The 19,836-nt window shown below is 40.3% G+C and overlaps 3 protein-coding genes across 3 annotated transcripts; 2 read left to right on the plus strand and 1 right to left on the minus strand.

The window, feature by feature from the left end:
• The first annotated feature begins 2,242 nt into the window (after positions 1–2,242).
• il12bb (interleukin 12B, b) lies at positions 2,243–5,969 on the plus strand. Its single transcript, XM_028984461.1, has 8 exons — positions 2,243–2,275; positions 3,025–3,112; positions 3,203–3,457; positions 3,609–3,714; positions 3,797–3,987; positions 5,119–5,276; positions 5,500–5,609; positions 5,765–5,969. Exons 1-8 carry the CDS (start codon positions 2,273–2,275, stop codon positions 5,775–5,777), a joined length of 924 nt encoding a protein of 307 aa, XP_028840294.1. The 5' UTR covers positions 2,243–2,272; the 3' UTR covers positions 5,778–5,969.
• Positions 5,970–10,093: 4,124 nt separating this feature from the next.
• Positions 10,094–14,965, minus strand: ublcp1 (ubiquitin-like domain containing CTD phosphatase 1). The gene is made up of 11 exons (XM_028983458.1): positions 14,902–14,965; positions 14,244–14,403; positions 14,014–14,105; positions 13,841–13,926; positions 13,637–13,752; positions 12,615–12,713; positions 12,476–12,513; positions 12,035–12,133; positions 11,821–11,937; positions 11,617–11,744; positions 10,094–11,512 (listed from the first exon to the last, which is right to left on the minus strand). Exons 1-11 carry the CDS (start codon positions 14,914–14,916, stop codon positions 11,485–11,487), a joined length of 978 nt encoding a protein of 325 aa, XP_028839291.1. The 5' UTR covers positions 14,917–14,965; the 3' UTR covers positions 10,094–11,484.
• Positions 14,966–15,456: 491 nt separating this feature from the next.
• Positions 15,457–19,420, plus strand: LOC114792131 (deoxycytidine kinase). Its single transcript, XM_074933628.1, is given in 9 exon segments — positions 15,457–15,523; positions 17,064–17,109; positions 17,111–17,174; positions 17,246–17,436; positions 17,529–17,679; positions 18,856–18,904; positions 18,907–18,970; positions 19,109–19,217; positions 19,388–19,420. Coding segments are annotated over 9 exon segments (774 nt in total).
• The last annotated feature ends 416 nt before the right edge of the window (positions 19,421–19,836 follow it).

The raw sequence follows: 19,836 nt of genomic DNA on the forward strand, positions 1-19,836 counted from the left end.
CTCAGGATTTACATAAACCAATAGAACAAGAAAGAAACACATGGCAGTTATCTGTACATTGAAGAAGAGAAATTAATTACCCTTTTTGCTGTTGTCTTCAATGAGGTTTTTGTAGAATTTTGAACTGAAAATGGACGGAGCCCAATGATTGACAGCTCTCATGCACACTAGCTTATTCTGGACGACTGGCAAAACTTCACATGCACAAACATCATTAAAAATTGTGTTTTTCTTATCTATTCATTTGTACAAAACACAAGAACAAAATCCTGAATAGGGATTTTCCGTACCTGAACCAGTCACCTCTGCATTTAACCATTCTCTGCGCAACAGAAACTCTGACGTGGTGGTGGTATCCTTGCTGAGGATTTTTATTCACATCAGTAGAAAGGGTCTAATAAAGAGGTCGGTGAGTGGAATTCCTGACCATTTACAGTCAAGTCTTCCAGATAGTGATCTATAGAAAGACCCTAAAAGAATGCGTGAACATGTACCTCGACTTGTAACCATAACAACAAACCTGAAACCGCAATGTTTTCATTTTCTCATACTAACCGCAGTTTAACAGTTAGCCATTTTTTGCTCTGGGCAGGAAGCACTGATACTGAGGCTTGGCCTGGATCTGTTGACCCACATGTCTTCTCATTGAAGGCCAGCCTGATGGTCAAATGTGTCAGATTCAAGAAGAACACTGCCAAATGTTACTGATTAGGTAACCAATGCTGAGGTGTTGGCTCCCTCTCATCTCCTGGTTTGGAAATAGCAAGAACATCTGATAAAGTCTTTCACTTCCACACTGCTATATAGCAAAAATGTGATTTACATTTAATTAAAGTTACATTTTATGGCAGACAATCTTTAGATCAACCCATTAAAAAATATTATTTTATTTGATGAAATCCTGTTTTTACAATATAGTATTTGTATTTGATGTGTAATATAGGCCTTTCCATATGATACAGGAATGTGAAGAGGTAATGTTACCATTTTACCAATTTATTGTAAGGCTCATGCAGGTGCTGCTGCTGCAAAATCTTAAACAACATGCAACATGAGGCACAGACAAGTAAATATCTTCAGGGTTGGTTTTTGTGGCTGTTCTTTAATTATCATCAGTAAAATTTAAAATTTGACGAACCAGTTGTCTAATATTGAAAAACAACTGAAATTGTTAATATTTTGGTTACATTCTTGCCAAAAGTTTTATTCTTTGGACTTTTTAATCCTTCATTTTCACCCATCTGTCCCTGCAATCTAAAAATCTAAACTTGCCATCCATGGATCCATCTGTCAAAGTATAAAAATGCAGCAGAGGCTAAAAATGGGCTGACATCTTAAAACAAATTAACAAATTCCAATGCACAGTTCAAATTGTTAACTGTGCCAACTGAAGAGTTATCTCACTCATTTCCAAACCAACAAAATTATATAATTTTTCAACAAAGGCTGATTTAGATTCAGACTTGTGTTAATATGCCAGACAAACTTCCCCTCTGTGTCCAATATAATTCCTAATGACCTTTGTAACAAAAGTGTGATGAACATTCTGCCTGTTTGTGGAACTTGCACTTCAGGTTAATTTATACTGACCTGTGACATTTATGATTTATTATCTAGAAGTCGAACTGGAGTGGCATGTCCTGCTGGGGACTCCTCTAAGCAGTAATAAATCCAAATTCCCCCGGGTGGGCTGAAACCCTGCACATGAATACTCATTATGAATCACTTTTAACCACATAACACACAAGCCAAATTACTTTGATGCAAGAAAATTACATTCCTACATTATTACAAAGACTCAATTGTTGCCTTAGCCACAACAGTCTCAACAATGTAACATGGTTCTTAGTAACATGGTTTCCTTCTGTCCTTATTTACACAGTCCAAGTAAATCTTAGCAATTCACAGGTGACATGAAAGAGGTAGTGGCATCTGTTCTAAAGCTGTAAAAAATTGCGATGACTTCATATTTTAAAAACATGTCTCGGTCCTTCTTGAAATGCTGCCGTCGTGACCTGAAGCAGACCGTGGAAACGCATTCTTCATGTGAAAGTTGAGGTGTGGGGGTGCACCAGGGGATGCCACGCAAACACGGAACATTCTGATATGTTTTAGTGTGTGTGTGTTTGTGTGTGCGCATGCGTGTGTGTTTGTGTGGCTTTACGCATGGTTGTTGACTAATTCCTCTTTACTCGTGTGTGCATATAAAGGCCAGTGTGCTGCTTTGCTGCTTAAACTGATAAAGAGAAGGAGCTCCTGAGCAATCGTCTCCATGGTAAGATTCATATCATCTTAATTCATTCATTAAAGTCTAGACATTTTTTTCAAGAAAAAGGTCACGCTACCCTCTGTATGACTTTGTTCCACTGTATTTAAGGCAAGGTCAAACTTTGGATAAAATCAAAAGTGAATTTAATTTTCTGACCATTTCGTCTGCAGAGACGAACAACTCATTTCCTATAAGCCTATTACAATCAATATTGCATTACAAACAATATTAGAGTAACACACCAATCTTGCTGCATGCGTACATTAGGGGTGGGATGTTAAATAGATGCCACAATATCGTTCCATTGATATGCAACTGTGCTGTACAGCAGTCATATTGAAGCATTTTTGGCACTGATCTATGATAGTGATAGTGATTTATTTGTATTTTTACAAGTTCCTTTATTGGTTATGAAGGTAATGCAATTGTATTGTGGACCAGTCATGTAATATATGGAGAATCACTGAATCAGCATTGTTCTGGGATCACACTTACCCTGATAATTGTGATACTCAAGTCAGTGCAGGGCACATTTGGCGTAATCATGATTTCAACAAAAAAGCATGAAAAGCAAAAAAGCAACAGAAAAAAATACCATATTTCCACATAAAAAGCTTACTTTTTTTATGAAGGACAGAGAAAAAATGTACTACATCATGGATCATCCTTTAATTCCAACTCCTAGAGCATATCTGATCATATCAGTCAGTCAGTATGTTTGCTAATATGTGCTTATGTACATAACTTTGGTCTAGATGGAATCTACACACTTCATCATCCTCTGCATGACTTTATTTCAATGTGGACAAAGCAGTGATCAATGGACCTATCTTACACCAAACGGTGAGGGTCAGCCCAGAATTAAAATGTCAAAATTAGATTCTCTCATGTCTCCATCTTTATCCCATATGCTTTATGTTTTTCTTATTTCAGTTGTCGCCGTGCCAGTGAAAGCGCATGAATCAGTCAGCCTCACGCTGTCCTGTGGGAATCATACGGGGGGGGTCCAGTGGGAGAAAAATGGCGTTCCGGTAGGACGGGGAAAGCAGCTAAACATTGTTGTGAAGGACATGAATGGAGGAAACTACACGTGCCACGACGACGCAGGAAACATGTTGAACCATGTGGTGGTGCTGCAGGAGGGCTTGGGCTACAGGCCGGCCTTTCTGCTGAAGTCACCAGAAGGAGGTAAAAAAAAAAAGAAATGAGTGACTAACCGGGTAGTTAAGAGAGGGAAAATGAAAGAGTGGGAGTGTGTGTGTGTGTGTGCGGTTATAGGTTTTATGGAAGTTCAGAAGTCTGTGGGCAGTTTGAATGACGTTGGTGTCCTCCTCTGCAGAATACGTTACCTGCACATCCAAAAACTACAATGGGCATTTTCACTGCAAATGGACGAAAAGCAGTGACCGGCGAAAAGCAGAAGTGCTTCATTTCAGTGTGACACGGTAAGGGCACTTTCCCTTTTTCTCTTTCTGTCTGACTGTAGACCCAACGTGACCCAAGGCTTGTGGCTGGTTGCTCACACAGAGCATCAAGTAGAGGATCTACACCCAGCAACATCAGCTGTTCTCTGGACGGCGATGGCACCACGCTGTCCTGCGAGGACAAAAGGCACTGCACCTTTGCTGAGGAGGAGGGACGCATCACCGTGTCCATCTACCTGAGGAACGAGTTCCGTCTAGAGAAGTACCAGACTCACTTCTTCATCTATGAAATAGGTATGATTTCATCCTCTCGCAGCAATGCTAAAAATACCCGAGCCCAGAGAGAAGTTCCGCTGCACCTCTGTCATGTTATATAGGACGGTGCATAGGCATTTTGTGGGGAAAGTGCTCCTAATCTATCTACCTATCCATCCTACAACAGTCAACATTTAACAACATTGTGATGTATAACAGTGCAACAGACATGAGTAAACACAGCATAAAAAGAATCACATAAGTAGTTCAACAGCAGTGCACCTATTCATTTACATTTACATTTACAGCATTTACCAGACGCCCTTATCCAGAGCGACTTACAATCAGTATTTACAGGGACAGTCCCCCCCTGGAGCAACTTAGGCTTAAGTGTCTTGCTCAGGGACACAATGGCAGTAAGTGGGATTTGAACCTGGGTCTTCTGGTTCATAGGCGAGTGTGTAACCCACTAGGCAACTACCACCCAATATATTCCAATGCACAATTAGCAGCAGTCCAGATTGTGCACTGGACTAAGCATCAGCATTCTATTAGGTTACAGTGGGTACGGAAAGTATTCAAACCCCCTTAAATTTTTCACTCTTTGTTATATGGCAGCCATTTGCTAAAGTCATTGAAGTTCTTTTTTTTTCCTCATAAATGTACACTAGGCACCCCATAATTGACAGAAAATTTGACATTTTTTTTTCGATTTATTAACAAAAACTGAAATATCACATGGTCCCAACAACATTAGGAAAAAAGTATTTGTGCAAATTGTTCAACTTAAAACGATGAGAGAGGTTCTGTTATGTTCATCATAGGTACATGTCAACTGTGTAATGGTGCAGAAATGGTGCAGTATTTAGCACCTACAAACACGGAAGAATTCTGGCCCTCACAGACCTGTTGCTTCTTCTTTAAGAAGCTTAAGATCTTATGATGATGACAGTTGAAGTGTACCTACTACAGACCTCTCTGTGGGACAACTTGCACATTGTGAAACACTGCAGCGCAGCACAGCACATGGTGACACATCAAAATGTTTCAAACAAAATGCTTGTAATCCATCACCCTTGGTTCCATGAAAGGTGCATAAAACAAAAAAAAATGTCATCTCATCGGCATTTTGTAATATGACCATGTATGGTTTCTCTTGCTGTGCGACAGTGAAGCCGGACAAGGTGAACATTTCAAAGGTTGAGCAGAACACGTTCAATTGGACCTATCCGAGCACATGGAGCCGCCCTTCCTGCTACTTCCGCCTGGCTTTCCAAATCAAAGTTGTTGGTCCTCATGAGTCCTGTGACAAAGAGAAAAAGGTCAAGGTAATGAGGGGATCCCATTACAATCTCCATAAAGGCACTTCATAATAATTGTAATTATCTAACTCTCCAGTGATCTGCACCAGTGTTGTACCTGCATGTACCAAAGACATAGAATTAGAAGTCTAGGAGGAATTAAAACCAGTGCTACATGATAGATGCTAGAACCGCTTTTCTTTACTGGAGGTCATACCCTGGTCCACTTTTTTCTTGTCCAATGATACAGACTATCCATAGCCTGAGCGTCACAATCTGCAAGAAATCCAAGTATAAACTGTGCGTCCGCTCTCAGGAAGAAGTGTCAGACTTTATGTGGAGTGAGTGGAGCTCCTACATGTGAGTGATGCCTTCTGGGAGTATGCGTATGCCACACACATGCGTATGTGTGCACTGTGTGCTTTGCTGCTGTGTATCACATGTGACAATCACTTCACCTGTATTCCATATTTAGCTGTCTTCGGTTTCTCACACTGTCTTTTTCCTTACTGTAGCAATAATGAATGAAGCGGACCATGAAAGAGGCTCGGACAAAAAAACGGTGGCTTCTAAACATGCTGCTGGAGTTAGTCCATATGCTTGGAGTTGGATTATTGAAGCTCTAGAATGAAGACTGACAGAACCCTGCACTACCAACACCTTTTATGTATAATGAATGTCAACATAGCTCAACCATCTTCATTTCATACACCATTTAAACTGCATATTTATCACTGTAATATTTATTTATTTTTTAATGCTGAATAAATAGCATCATATATAATCTGTTCGTTTTGTCCTTATTTAGTAAGCTGTTGAGATCAGTTATAAGTTGTTATATTACACTACGGTTTGTGCTAAAAAGGTCACGTGACCAGGCTGTAGCAGTACAGTAACCACTGCTGGAGGTGGTTGTTCTACTCCAGAGCAGTGAACACAACTCAGAAGCACAAATGAATAAAATGTTGGCAGAGTTTCACACCGACTTTATTTTCCTCGTACGCACATTAACACACCAGCAGCTGCTGCTCGCCACATTTGTCAATAGAATACAGAACAAGTACCGGTGCCACCTTGTGGCCATATTGCAAAGTATCCACAGAGGGGTGGCTGTTGTAAGATGCAAGTTTGTAGAGATAACCGAACATATTCAGCATCTCAAGACTGATGTCGGATGTAAACATAAAAAGGGAGCAGTTAAAGCAACTTGCAGAGTTCTGGCTTAAGCATCCTTTTCACAGGAATCATCAGCCTAACACAGCCGAACACAGCAGAAGACAGCCTATCCAAATGTACCTTCATGAACAAAGGTTGCTGTTACCTCAACTGAAACATGCTTGTTATAAACGCTGAACTCTTGCTGGTGAGACGTGCTGTTCATGGGAGATGAAGAATATCTTAATCTGCAGTGAGTGGACCTCTCACCGGATTTCGAGGGGATCTGCGACCTTCATAATGATGTAAACCCCAGAAAAAGTGAACTGCTATTCATCCCTTCAACAGGATCTTATAACCTCCCTAGGGCAGTGGTGGCCGGTTCGAATCCCGATCCGCCAAGGTGCCACTGAGCAAAGCACCGTCCCCACACACTGCTCCCCGGGCACCTGTCATAGCTGCCCACTGCTCACTCAGGGTGATGTGTTAAATGCAGAGGACAAATTTCACTGTGTGCACCATGTGCTGTGCTGCTGTGTAACACATGTGACAATCACTTCACTTTATTGACAATTCTCCAATCTCTCTTTCTGCCACTGCTTAGGAGTATCCGTCCACTTTTTATCAACACAGGCCACCCAGATTCTTATTAAATCTCTGGTCATCTCCAAACTGGACTACTGTAACTCACTCCTGGCTGGTCTTCCTCTTGGCGCTACTCGGCCTCTCCAGCTGGTCGAGAACACTGCAGCACTGCAGTTTTCAACCTTCCCAAATTCTCCCACACTACTTTACTGCTGCGTTTCCCTCCTCCTGGCTTCCCGGAGATTTAAAAACATTGCTGCTGGTCTACACAGCCAAGGAACCTCAGATGCCTCATCACTCCTCACTCCTCCATCTCACTGGTTCACTGGTAACACCATGTCTCAAGGCACTAGGCTCCTATGTGGTTGCTATTTACCTAGACAACTCGCAGCTCTCTCCTTCTGCAACAGCCCGCAACCTTGGGGTAACAATAGACAACCAACTCTCCTTCTCAACTCACTGTCCCACACTGTCACTATATTGTGACTCCAGGCGCCACTACTGACAGCTGCATTCTCCACTCACACAGAAAACAGTAGCGTCACCTTGTGGCAGTATTACGAGGTGCAATGGCTATTACAAGTGACGGAATTAACTTGCAGCAATATCTACTATGATAGGCCCTGATTGGCCTATGATTGTTACCCCCGCAATTTCTGTCGGGTATTGGTGAATGACTTACTGTTATTTTAATAGTACTGTTTTGCCTCATTAAATTATACTATAGATTTATAGGAGAAACACTTTCTAACATTTTTGTAACACTTAGAAAGGTTTTTAGGCTCGTGTCATCTGCTACACATCAGCAGCTCTCCCTTTGCTGTGGTGGGATACTGCGCATCCTTCACTATATGGATTGCAAAAAGCTGTTTTAGCCCCCAATTCATGGTGTGGTGCAGTGTAGTGTGAGATGAATTTGCCACCTTTGTGATTTTATTGCTTTCTTATGGATTTTGATGAAAACATTGGGAAGATCAGTTGACTGTAGGGGGTGCTGGTAGGTTACCCCTTATTTTTTCTTTCCTCTTCTTTCTTTTTATAGCAGGTGACAATAGTTCCATTCTTTTTTATTTCATTTGTTTATTGTATTTCTTATTGTAGACTTATTGCTCTGTTTTGTAACTAGTTACAAATTAAGAAAATGTTACCAATAAAAATCATTGTAAAAAAAAATCAACCACTGATCATTCATAGGATCTTCATTGGATAGATTTTGTTTGTATTGTGTTGTATTTTACATTTTACAAGTGTGACTACAAGTGTTGAGGTTAATTTTTGTTGTTGTTGTTGTTAGGGTTTTTATTGGATTTATTACAATGTACACATGCTTGTACATGTGTTCAAGTTTTTCATCTTCCTCTACTAAAATGTGTAATGCTGTGTTCATATTAGACATGAAATTACTATTTCTGCCCCCACTTCCCTTAAGTCTGAACTAGTCATAGCCATATGACACCCTGCACCACATCGCCACCACACACTCCACACACACACACACACACACACACACACACACACACAGGAGGCTGCCAGTTTGAATCCTGATCCGCCAAGGTGCCACTGAGGTGCCACTGAACAAAGCACCGTCCCCACACACTGCTCCCCGGGCGTCTGTCATGGCTGCCCACTGCTCACTCAGGGTGATGGGATAAATGCAGAGGACAAATTTCACTGTGTGCACCGTGTGCTGTGCTGCTGTGTATCACATGTGACAATCACTTCACTTTCTTCTTCTTCTTATCACCGAACCTTTAAAGTTCCAGGGTACCTGCTAGTGGGTGTCCGAAAAATTCGCTGTGTAATGTCGCTGCATTGACGCACTCATCCCTCATCTGCTTTGTTTTCCACCCTAGACGAGAAGACACCAGGCCTTAGCCATGTTACTTTATTTCTTTTCTAGTTTCATGTGTGAAATAAAAGACACTGTCCCCCAAGGGTCCCAACGGCATTTGGGTCCTTTTCACACTGAGTACCACCTCCACCTCTTTCCAAGTACTGCCATTATCTTTCACACCTATTATTCCTGAAAGAAAATAATTTTATCCTGTCAATACTGCAGTCAAATACACAGCAGGTCAGGATATTAACTGTACCACACTGAAGGTACTAAGAACAATATCTAGACTGCATTAAATAAGGATGCAGGTATAAGTTTTATTATCACTCAATGCCAGAAACTTGTGCTATATTGTTCAGTTGAAATAAGACAATTGTAGTATAATTATTAATGAGAGACAAATGTGATTAGTAACTTGCTCCTGTCATTGTCCTGAAACCCCACTGACAAGGAAACCATGGTACAGGCATCCATGATGCCACTTGTGGAGACCATGGTGTGAGCTCCTCTAGCACCATAGAACGCATCCTTCACTGATTACTTCCATATCCATGCTGCAGACAGGAAGCATCTACCACCATTTCTCTCTTTATGATGTTAAACTCCAGGTGGTTAAGTTCTAAACCAGGCTCCTGTACTCTCCCTGATACAACAAACAATTCCTGTATCGTCTGATATTATGGGGTAAACAGAGGAGCGAGAATAGAGATCAGGCACTGATGAACACAGATGCATTTTATGTATGCGATCATGGCCATTAAGGTCCAGGAACTACTGTACTTTTCCAGCTGTGAAGCATCTGTTACTAATCGGAAGTGCTAGAACTGAATACAAGGCCGGAGTTGAAAACCCAGGACAATTTTTTCAGAATTAAGATGTAGTGGTCGTGAGGACTCTAAATCACCACCCTGTTGAGAACGGCTCTGTGTCCACACAGAGACACAGAGAACGGCCCTGTCAGTGCCAAAGCCATACCACTTGCTCGAACGGTTCCATGCATTCGCAAGTTAGGGTTGGATTACTTTAGGTTAGGAGCCGATCGGGCGAGTGGTAGGGGTTTGGTACTGACAGGTCCAAGCGCTGTTTTAACTCCCCTCCACACCCGTAGGTGGTGCTGTAACTCCCCACTCTTACCCACACCCTTCTTGTTTCGGTGTCTTGTCATGAGAAGAATGCAGTTTTATAGAATGATGAAACATTATAATGCTAGTAAAAAAAACGAGAAATGATGTAAAAAAAAAAAAATAATCTTTATTTACAGTCAGGATATGTCCAGATCTATTGCTCACATATTTATACATTTTCAGTGACCTAACATTGACAACCAAGGCCTGTAAAAAGTGAAGAGACCTCCGTGATGCAGAGGTATATCACCAGCACAACAGCTGTCCTGGCGGAAATTGTCCTTTTGTGCTTGCCAAATCACATTCACACCCAAACCCTCGACCACAAGATTTCTAAAGACACCAGATAATTTACACAGAGCTGATCTCAACATCGGTTGTTAAACATAGTGAACAGAAAAACACACGACCAAAGCAAAAAGATAAATGTAATCAGTATATACACAGGAAGTACCTAGTGCAAGGAAGCATGGTAGAAAATTCTGCCTCCATTATGTTCATTTTTTTATATTTAATACCATAAATCTTTACCTGGCAGTCATGTAGCGGCAGCCAAATCCAACACAGAAAAAATTTGGTTACCCAAGAGCCATTCAGTGTGGAAATTGACCTTGGGAGTATTTTTTTAAACCAGACTGTCCCTTTTAGAATATGCTTCGGAGGAAGTGATCCATAGTCTTACAATATACGATCATACAAACAAATCTTGAAGGATGAGGAATGTCTGCATGCAAAGCTTGACCCCAAATGAAGCACATGCAGTATTGGTAATTGCATCAATGCACCCACAAGTACATGCTTCAAAAACTGAAGAAACATGGATTTCAGCTGCTGAATAATTTATATGGAGTACGTAAAGCAGGCGGCTGGTCTACAGTGAGGTCTAGTCAAGAATGATCTTTCATGAAGTATGCATGAATTTTGACACCATTAGAACAGTCACAAATTTCCTTAACTGGCTGCAGGTCACTTGTGAAAGTTAAGGGAGTGTGTGGTATACATGGCTGCTCATGCACAGTTTATGAGTTTCAGATTTTCAGTTGTCCACAACTAATCTTGCTCATCAAGGGTTTGATGATGCGATGAGCTGGATCAGGCATGCTGGTGCAGTGAAACTCTGAAACTATGCAGAAGTGCATCCCCTAAAGCGGGACTAAGGAACATTGATCTAAAGGAATGTAACAAGCATTACATGCTACTAGACAGTGGTGATGTGGAATTGCTGGCTTGTAGAAGGTGGTTAACAGTTAATAGACAAGAAGGTGTCTGGTTATATGAGTGTTGACCATCTACTGAGGTTGAAAACAGAAGAAAAATGATATAATGGTGATGTCAAAGCACCATCAAAACTCCCTGTTACTTGGTATGATAGATACAAGTGACATGGGACAGGACAAAATAACAGAGTAGAGCAGAAGTTTAAAAAAAAAAAAAAAAAAAAAAAATGTATGCATCTGGAATTAGCAGATTTGTGTGTCTTGTTCCATCCTGTGCACTGTAGTAATAAGCCTGTCACAGGCCTGCAATGTGGGTTTCATTGGCTCTGTTTCTTCAGAAGGTACCTGTTTGTAAATAACACAGAGAAATAAATATTTAATATAACTAGCAATTTTTCAAGCCTATGACAATATCAAACGCCTGCTTTAGCATTGCCAGTAGTACTCGCCGTTCCCAGTGCTTGTGATTAAGACCTGAGAAATCCTCCAGCTTCGCAATTTCCTTAAGGTAGTGTGACAGTTTGTAGAGCTCCTTGTCCTTCTCACGATTCAAATGTGCCTTCATGAAGGGGCGTATCTATAAATTAATGTAAAAGGTTACAGACATTGATTTATTCCTCCAAAGACTAGCAGGGTGGTGATTTTTACTGCACCTTTAGTCCATTCTGTGGGTTCATGAGAAAGTTCCTGCCAATGTCATCAAACATTATGGTGTTTTTCTTATTGTAAACCTGACTGTATTTCCCCCATATCACCCCAAGAGGCTTGACCTGCAATGAAGAATTACAAAACACTACACTAGGAACATCCTTCATAACTCCAATGCACTTAAACTGCATTAAATATTATTTTTGCACATTTACCAACCTCAACAACACCTCTTTTGGGAGTGTGGACAGTGATCATGGCTGCACTGTCAAGCATGAATGTAATCTTGTAGTTGGGGTTGTCGGTCACCCCAAGCTCCTACAAACATGACAAGAACGATAAATGTCAGAAACATAAGCTAATGTTACAAATAACAGCACTGAACCACTAACAAATATGTATATGTATTTAACCACTAACAAATATGTACAAGTAACATAGTATATTAGACATTTTTGTAATTACATTAGTCACTGTTTAGAAACTATAGTGTTCTGAGGTTTTGATGTGTCATAACAGCGCCACCTGCTGCCAAAAAGCTGCTAAGGACCTTTGGCCTTGCAGCAAGTTGAAACATACCAGGCGATAAATTCAGAATTACTTCCCCTGCTAAGTCAGTTTGATGAGAATGAAAGGCATTTTGTGCTGAGATAAATTTACCTTCATCTTGGCGTCAATCCATTTCATGCTTGTCGCCGCTAATTTAGAAACAAAAGAAGAAAAACACCCTAAACAGTAAACACAACTAATCATGCAGAAGCACATTAGCAGTTTTTTAATAGAATAAAAATGAACTTACACCAAATTACAATGTCATAATCCTCATATGCAGAGGTGAGGAACTCGTGAAGAAAGGGCCTCATGAGTTCTTGCCCCGTCTCTGCACATGATTTATGGTCTGCATGTGACACAGAGGATTAAACAACATAATAATTCCTGGCTTACTAATTGAACAATATCATGTTTCATACACACTCAGATAATTAAACCATTTAAAACCATTCCATGTGTACATGTACTTGGTAGATATCACTATATTTACACTACGGTCCGGAAGCACAAAAAATTGACTATAAGATGGGTTTTTGACTAATAAGTAATCAGTTGTCCACAAATTCATGGCAGTCTATTCCATTCAATAAATCAGAATTTCTCAAATAGAGGAGTGATGCCAGGGGGCGCATTGTGGAACATGCTATTTTCTGTAGGGATGCTTTTTTTTCTGTAGGCATCCCAGACACATGAAGTGCAGTGAATGTATATGAAAAGAACAAGTCAACATGAATTTACCTGCATAGAAAAGCCTATTAAGCAGTAGTAGTAATAACAATGAAAATTAACTTTCTTATGAGGCCACCGCAGCGCCCCCACTATGGCAAGCCAACCGGACCAGGTTCATGACATGTTTTAAAGGTAACGTCATAAAAACAACATGCATTTTGTGGGTGGTAGTAGTCTAGTGGATAACACACTCGCCTATAAACCATTGTGTCCCTGATCAAGACACTTAACCCTAAGTTGCTCCAGGGTGACTGTCCCTGTAACTACTGATTGTAAGTCACTCTGGATAAGGGCGTCTGATAAATGTTGTAAATGTAAATGTAAAATGTACATTTTGTTGCACAAAAACAGCGTAAAGCAGTGTTCAGTCCTCCATGATGGCGTTTTTTTTTACGCAGCTTAGTGAAGTGTTTTGTAACAGAAAATAATTGAGAAGAACTGCCATGGGGCAACACTGGGTTAAATTGCTCAAAATATGGTGGGTGTGAAATTATGATTCTGGGAGTTAGTATTATCCTAAAAATGATTTTGCAACTTTACCAAACAACGTGTAATCCACATCCAACACCAAAAGTCTTTTCCCTTCCCTTGGAGGATTCAGCTCCTCCACTTTATATTCTTTGACTCGTCTAGCAATCTTGGCCAAATTTTCTTCTCTGTGGGGAAAAAAAAAACAATGTGATGATTCAGGAAATTGAATTCTACTACACACATGACTGAAATAATAATGTCAAAGATACTAACCTGTTCTCAACCTCAATCACTTCTTCTTCAATATCAAAATCATTGACAACATCATCGTTTTCAGGAGGAGGGGCCAAAACATCTTCCTGGAAAAACAAGTTTCAGTGATTATGACTCAAACCACATGCACATGTATGAAATGTGCTATAATGTGAACGCTGCAAACAACCAACCAGCCTTTCCTCCCTGGTTCCCATCATCATTATCTTTGTGTTGGGCTTCAGTTTCAGATCTCCCAGTTTAACATCATCATCTGCTGGTTTACCTAAAATCAGAACAGTTAACACACCACAATAATATGTAAACATTTGTTTACTCACACACAGCGCCTGCAACTTTTACAAAAATGCATGTTTCACTCGATAGTTAACACTGTGCTTTCTTTTTATCCTAAAGAACTCACCTTTTACTTTTAGCCCAAGAAGCTTCTGCCGTTCAGGTAGGACCCCCGTCAAAGACTTGATGGATTGTTTCAGGTCCATTACTGTGTCTTCTTCAGACAAAGCATCCACTGTGTATTCTTGCCCTCCCCACTTAATTATTAATGACACAGACATGTTTCTCTGTGGACAAAATAAAATGGATATATTTTATTTAAATCACCAGTCAATACAGTGCATAATTCACTTTGCATTTAGTAACCATTTTGAAAAAATTATCCAAGAGCTTTATAGTTAATATCTGAGGATTGGTACAAAGTGTTGAATTTACTGAATGAATGGCAGTAAGCGTTATACTGCGGTTTCAAGCCACTATTAGCTTAATTAAATATATTTTCCCAATAGAATTAAGAAATAATAGATTAATAAAATTAGTCAACTAGTCGGAATGATGTGATACAGAAGAATAAATGAACGCGCCATGTTTAATGCATCTTTAATTAGAAAAGATTGTCTGGGCACGTTGGTTGGCTAGGCTGGCTAGCAACCAGGGTAAAACTATTACTTCTTTTTCAAGGTATCTGACCGAAGCGCGTCTAAATTCACGAGAAGGCAGCGCGAACATTCCAACCCGTTACAATGTTCGTAAAGGCCGACGCGGTACGTGACGACGCTACTTACATCAGACGCACTCATTCAACCCCGATCAGGCAGCAGCGGTTCCTGTCTCCCAGTGATGCCTCGCTCTCCCCGACTTCCGGTGGGGGCAGTTCTCCGGTCGGCCGCGGGGGGCGCTGCGCATGTCGACGCGATAAAATAACACAACTGCACACGCAGTCGCTGTAGCCAATATTATGAGTAGATAATAGGCAATGGCGTGAGTGGAGTGTGAGGAACTGCAGTGTGAACATATCGTGCAGCACGTGGAACGAATTGGAAGATGGGACACACTTCCCAGAGGTGTTTAGCACTTGTTGGCCCCTTTGCCTTCACTCTGCGGTCAAGTTCACCCCAAACCATCTCAATATGGTTCAGGTCCGGTGACTGTGGAGGTCAGGTCTCCACTTTTTGTTAAGTACATAACTCCACATGTGTTCATTCATAGTTTTGATGCCTTCAGTGAGAATCTACCAATGTAAATGGTCATGGAAATAAAGAAAACACAAGGTGTGGCCTGTACTGTATACACATGACAAAAAAAATATAAGTGTTCGAATTCCAAACCTCAGCAAGATAATGACAAACAGACATATTGCCCTTTTTGTTTTAAAGCCGTTTTTACTATCCGTAGAAGGGAACATTGGTGAGTTCATGTATTTATGTCGTCTTGCTGTTCTAATATTCTAATATACCCACTATGTAAAATATTTACGTATGAAAAATATTTTTGCTATTTTTTTTTTAATATTCGGTTTTGCCTATATTTAAACGCACTCTCTTGGTAATATAACTTGGCGCAGGTTTCTTTTCTGAGCGTGATTTACATGTTTGCCTGATCTTCTGTCTGTACATTTACTAGTTTTATTTACCTGTTTTCCCGGAAAAGTGGGCTTTTCTCTGCTTTTGTCCTCATTTATAATTGCCGCCAAGACGGGGGGTTAGTAGGAGGGCTACTAGTTAGTAGCCTAGTGGGTAACACACTCGCCTATGAACCAGAAGATCCAGGTTCAAATACCACTTACTACCATTGTGTCCCTGAGCAAGACACTTAACCCCACTTAAGGGATTTTATTCATTTTAATGTTTTACAAAAATAATTTTTATAACCTCACAGCCTCAGTGCCGATGAAATTGTGTGGACCGCCTGCCATCTTCAACCACCCCAGGGGGGTTAAAGTTGAACTTTTTTGTCCCTTCAGCAACATGCATGTTGGACCGGGGTGGGCAAACTTTTTAGCTCAGGGGCCACACTGACTTTTAAAATTTGTCGGCTGGGCCGGCACCATATGCATACATATCAGACATAAACATAAAAAGGCATTACAGTGTTCGTATTTACAGAATCAGTAACGCAGAAAGTCTAGGGTGGATCTCCTACACTGCAAACAACTGCACCAAAGTAATCATCCTTCGTGTAATCAGTGCTTTATGATCACACTGGAATAAAATGTTTGAGATGTGCATTTTGTGTATTGGAAGTGTGTGTGTGTATGTTTAATGATTTGATTTGTTTCTTTGTATCTAGTAGTATTTAGGAATGAAAATGCATGTATGAAATACAGCCTCTTTCCATCACATAATAAGTATGTGCCACCTAGTGAGCGTCGCCAAAGGTTTTAAGTGGTAAAAAGATAAGCCGATCATTGCCAGTGTAAAAACCCATCAGGTTCGGGCAAAGATCTTCAGCTCTATCTGCACCTATTGCGCCACCTTGTGTAACGCCAGGCATCACAGGAAAACTAATGGTATTATTTGGGCAATTCGGAACCAATCTGTGGCGGGCCAGATAAGAACTTGTCTAACTTCACATTGCACAGTGAAACGAACGTTCGGTTCCACATGTAACATTGAAACAACGTTACATACTGACATTTGAAGCAAGAAGACAGACAGCGCTAAACTAGTGAAATGAATAATGAAGGTGCAAATACCACTGTGCAGCGGACCCAAGGTTGGGAACCACTACTCTACACCCTTTATTCACTTCCATCCCTGTTATAAAGGTCTCAGTTTCTAACCACAGTATCCGGCATTCCATGTGCGGCGATATCATCAACGCTTTAGTGCCAGTAATGGAGCTTCTACATAGTAGGAACGTAGTATTCGACCAAAACAGCGGTTGCTGTTGAGTGCATGTTCTCGTGGAGGTAAGGACTGTTTCTAATTCTGTTGTCTTGTTGCAGCTTCTGGCAAGTCAACATTTGTTCGCTTGCTGGATCTCGGAGGAGTGAGAGATCATCCCAGAGCCAATTGGCAAATGGTGCAACGTGCAGAGCGCTGAGCATGAGTACGAGGTGAGGTTTTATTTATAAGGAGGGGGGGCATTATCGCGTTTTCAGTGTTAAATGTTGTTCTTGACCTTCAGGAGCCCAGCACGTCTCAGATCAGTGGAGGCAACCTGCTGCAGATGCTGTATGACAAACCCAGCGGGTGGTCCTACACCTTCCAGAGCTATGCCTGTCTGAGCCGTGTACGTGCCCAGCTGCAGCCGCCCTCTGCCAAACTGCAGCAAGTGGAGAAGCCCGTCCAGTTCTATGAACGCTCTGTGCACAGTGACCATTGAGAGACGCTGCTTGGTGCGGTTACTTCTCCTTACTGTGTACGCGATCCTCTGCATCACATTTTCTATCCCCCCACCCCCTCCTCCTTAGGTATGTGTTTGCGTCTAACCTGTTTGAGTCTGGGGACTTGAACGAGACTGAGTGGGCTATTTATCAGGACTGGCATAGCTGGCTGCTTTCCCAGTTTGAGTCGGACATTGAGTTGGATGCCATGATTTACCTTCGAGCAGAACCAGAAGTAAATCCACGCATTTTGAAATAGAATACAAATTACAGTGAACAATTGCTTTCATAGTTTAACAGTCTTCACCAAACTCATGCTTGAAAGTTTCTGTCAAATGATATTTTGGTACCATTCGTTATTTATGGCTGTGTTCTTAGGCAAGATTGTGGGGAGTGAGCCCCACACATGAATGGTCTGAGGATGCTTTGCTGTTTGCACGAGACAGGACTGATGGTAGCGCTCACCTTTTCTTCTACAAACAATCGGGAACTGCGTAAAATTTACCCCAGTAAGTGGCATAGCAGGTAAAAATTTGGTTCAGTCCTCAATGCTGACTTTTTTTTTTTTAACCCCGCTTAGTGGGAAAATGCTGTTCGGAGTTCATATCCAACCATCATAAAAACATTATTAATTATACTGAGCCTACTGTAGACATGAGACTAAGCTACAATCAGAGTGCAGCGCACACCGATATTTGAGTGAAAATTCAAAAGAGTAAATCTGACTATCGGACGTGTAACATCCGATAGTAAAATATATTAATGATGTTTTAGCTGAATGAACCATTAAAAGAGAGCACAGTTGTTCTCCCAGCATGTGTACAGTAATCAGCACAAAATATGTCTGATAAACAATAAAATTCAAATACTATAACTCTGAGAGGAGTCTGCCCCCCCCCCCCTTTTTTTTTGTTTATCACAAATAAAACAAAAAAAAGACAGGGGTAAAAATAAGCTGTTGTGCAATATTCTGTTGTCCATTTCCTGTTAACTAGATCAATTTTGTTTCTGTACTCACATTCCTGTCAGATTCAAGGCAACATTAAGATGTAAATGTGTTGATGGAAATTTGCTATTGCACGGTGCTGAAATATTTTTTCATTACTGAGTAATGAGTGGAAAAATAAACTGACCTTATACCAAATAAAATTGTGATGTGCAGACTGCCAAAAAAAATTAGGGATGTGCAGATTGATCCTACATATCAATACTATTGATACCAAATTGTATCAGTATTGAATTATACTAGTACAATTGATATTTTGGCTCTGCTTTTTCTGTACCATGTTCCAACTGAACATAAACGTGCTGGTGGAAACACATCAACGTGACTGTGATGTCACATATTTCATATATTTGAACACAACTTTTTAACCTATTTCCTTTTTTCCAATCTCAATTATCTTTGTAGAAATGTATGCAGAGGCTGCTGGCACGAGGCCATGAGGAGGAACAGGGGATTGCCTGGATTATTTGGAAAACCTTCACTATAAGCATGAGTCCTGGCTCTACAGCAGAAGTACAAAGTATGTGACTCGGTATCACAAATTAGACATGCAGCAATCATCTCACATAGGAACAAAATTGTCTCAGCAATTTACCATTGAATTGCTGGGTGTGTTGGTCATAATGTTTATTTAGAAGATTTCCCATCTCCTCCACAGAGTGGATTTTGAATATTTGAAAGACCTACCTGTTTTGGTTCTTGATGTAAATGATGACTTCAATAATGACCGTATCAAACAGGAAGGAATACATGACAAGTTATGCTTAGTAGGAAATATCATACTTAAGTATAATTTAGGTGAATTATTTGGGATTTTTAGTATATAGGTATAGGTCTATGAATTTAAATAATATATTTAATCTTGTTCAATATTTTTAAAAACTTCACAGGTGAAGGAATTCTTGTGTTCCATGTGACCATTCTGACATTCTGCAAGAGTGACCCACAGACTGTGTGCTACATGTGGTGAAACATGTAAATGGCCTAGACATTTGGGCAATTCACATTGGGACGCATACAATGACTTAAAAACTAAAAAAAAAAGAGATGTTCTAAAAAATAAGAAATAGTTCACTGCTAAGCTTTGTAAACTCATTTGTAAAAATGACAACAAGAAAACACAAAATGCTACATTATCTATTATAGAAATTGTATATTGAAAAAAATAGATTTTCTGTTAATTTTCCCGGGGGGGCTTGATTTTTCTATGTGCTAATAAATTAATTTTAGAATTATTTTAGGACATTGGAATCATTTTTCTTGAGTTTTTTATATAGTTGAATTTATATAAGGAATCTGCCATTTTTCCTCAGCTGGATTTTACTTTGTTTGCTTTTTATATTATTTGTTTTATTGTAATATTGTACATATGTATTTATGCTAGAG

This window comes from Denticeps clupeoides, chromosome 6, assembly GCF_900700375.1.
Source record: "Denticeps clupeoides chromosome 6, fDenClu1.1, whole genome shotgun sequence".
Classification (NCBI taxonomy): Eukaryota; Metazoa; Chordata; class Actinopteri; order Clupeiformes; family Denticipitidae; genus Denticeps; species Denticeps clupeoides.

Excerpts from the sequence above, each read along its gene's own strand:
- il12bb (XM_028984461.1), top strand. Across the intron at positions 3,113-3,202 it reads GACCTATCTTACACCAAACG|TTGTCGCCGTGCCAGTGAAA; the intron begins GTGAGGGTCAGC and ends TTCTTATTTCAG. Across the intron at positions 3,988-5,118 it reads CTTCTTCATCTATGAAATAG|TGAAGCCGGACAAGGTGAAC; the intron begins GTATGATTTCAT and ends GCTGTGCGACAG.
- ublcp1 (XM_028983458.1), bottom strand. Across the intron at positions 14,106-14,243 it reads TCTTGGGCTAAAAGTAAAAG|GTAAACCAGCAGATGATGAT; the intron begins GTGAGTTCTTTA and ends TTCTGATTTTAG. Across the intron at positions 12,714-13,636 it reads TGTGGATTACACGTTGTTTG|ACCATAAATCATGTGCAGAG; the intron begins GTAAAGTTGCAA and ends TGTCACATGCAG.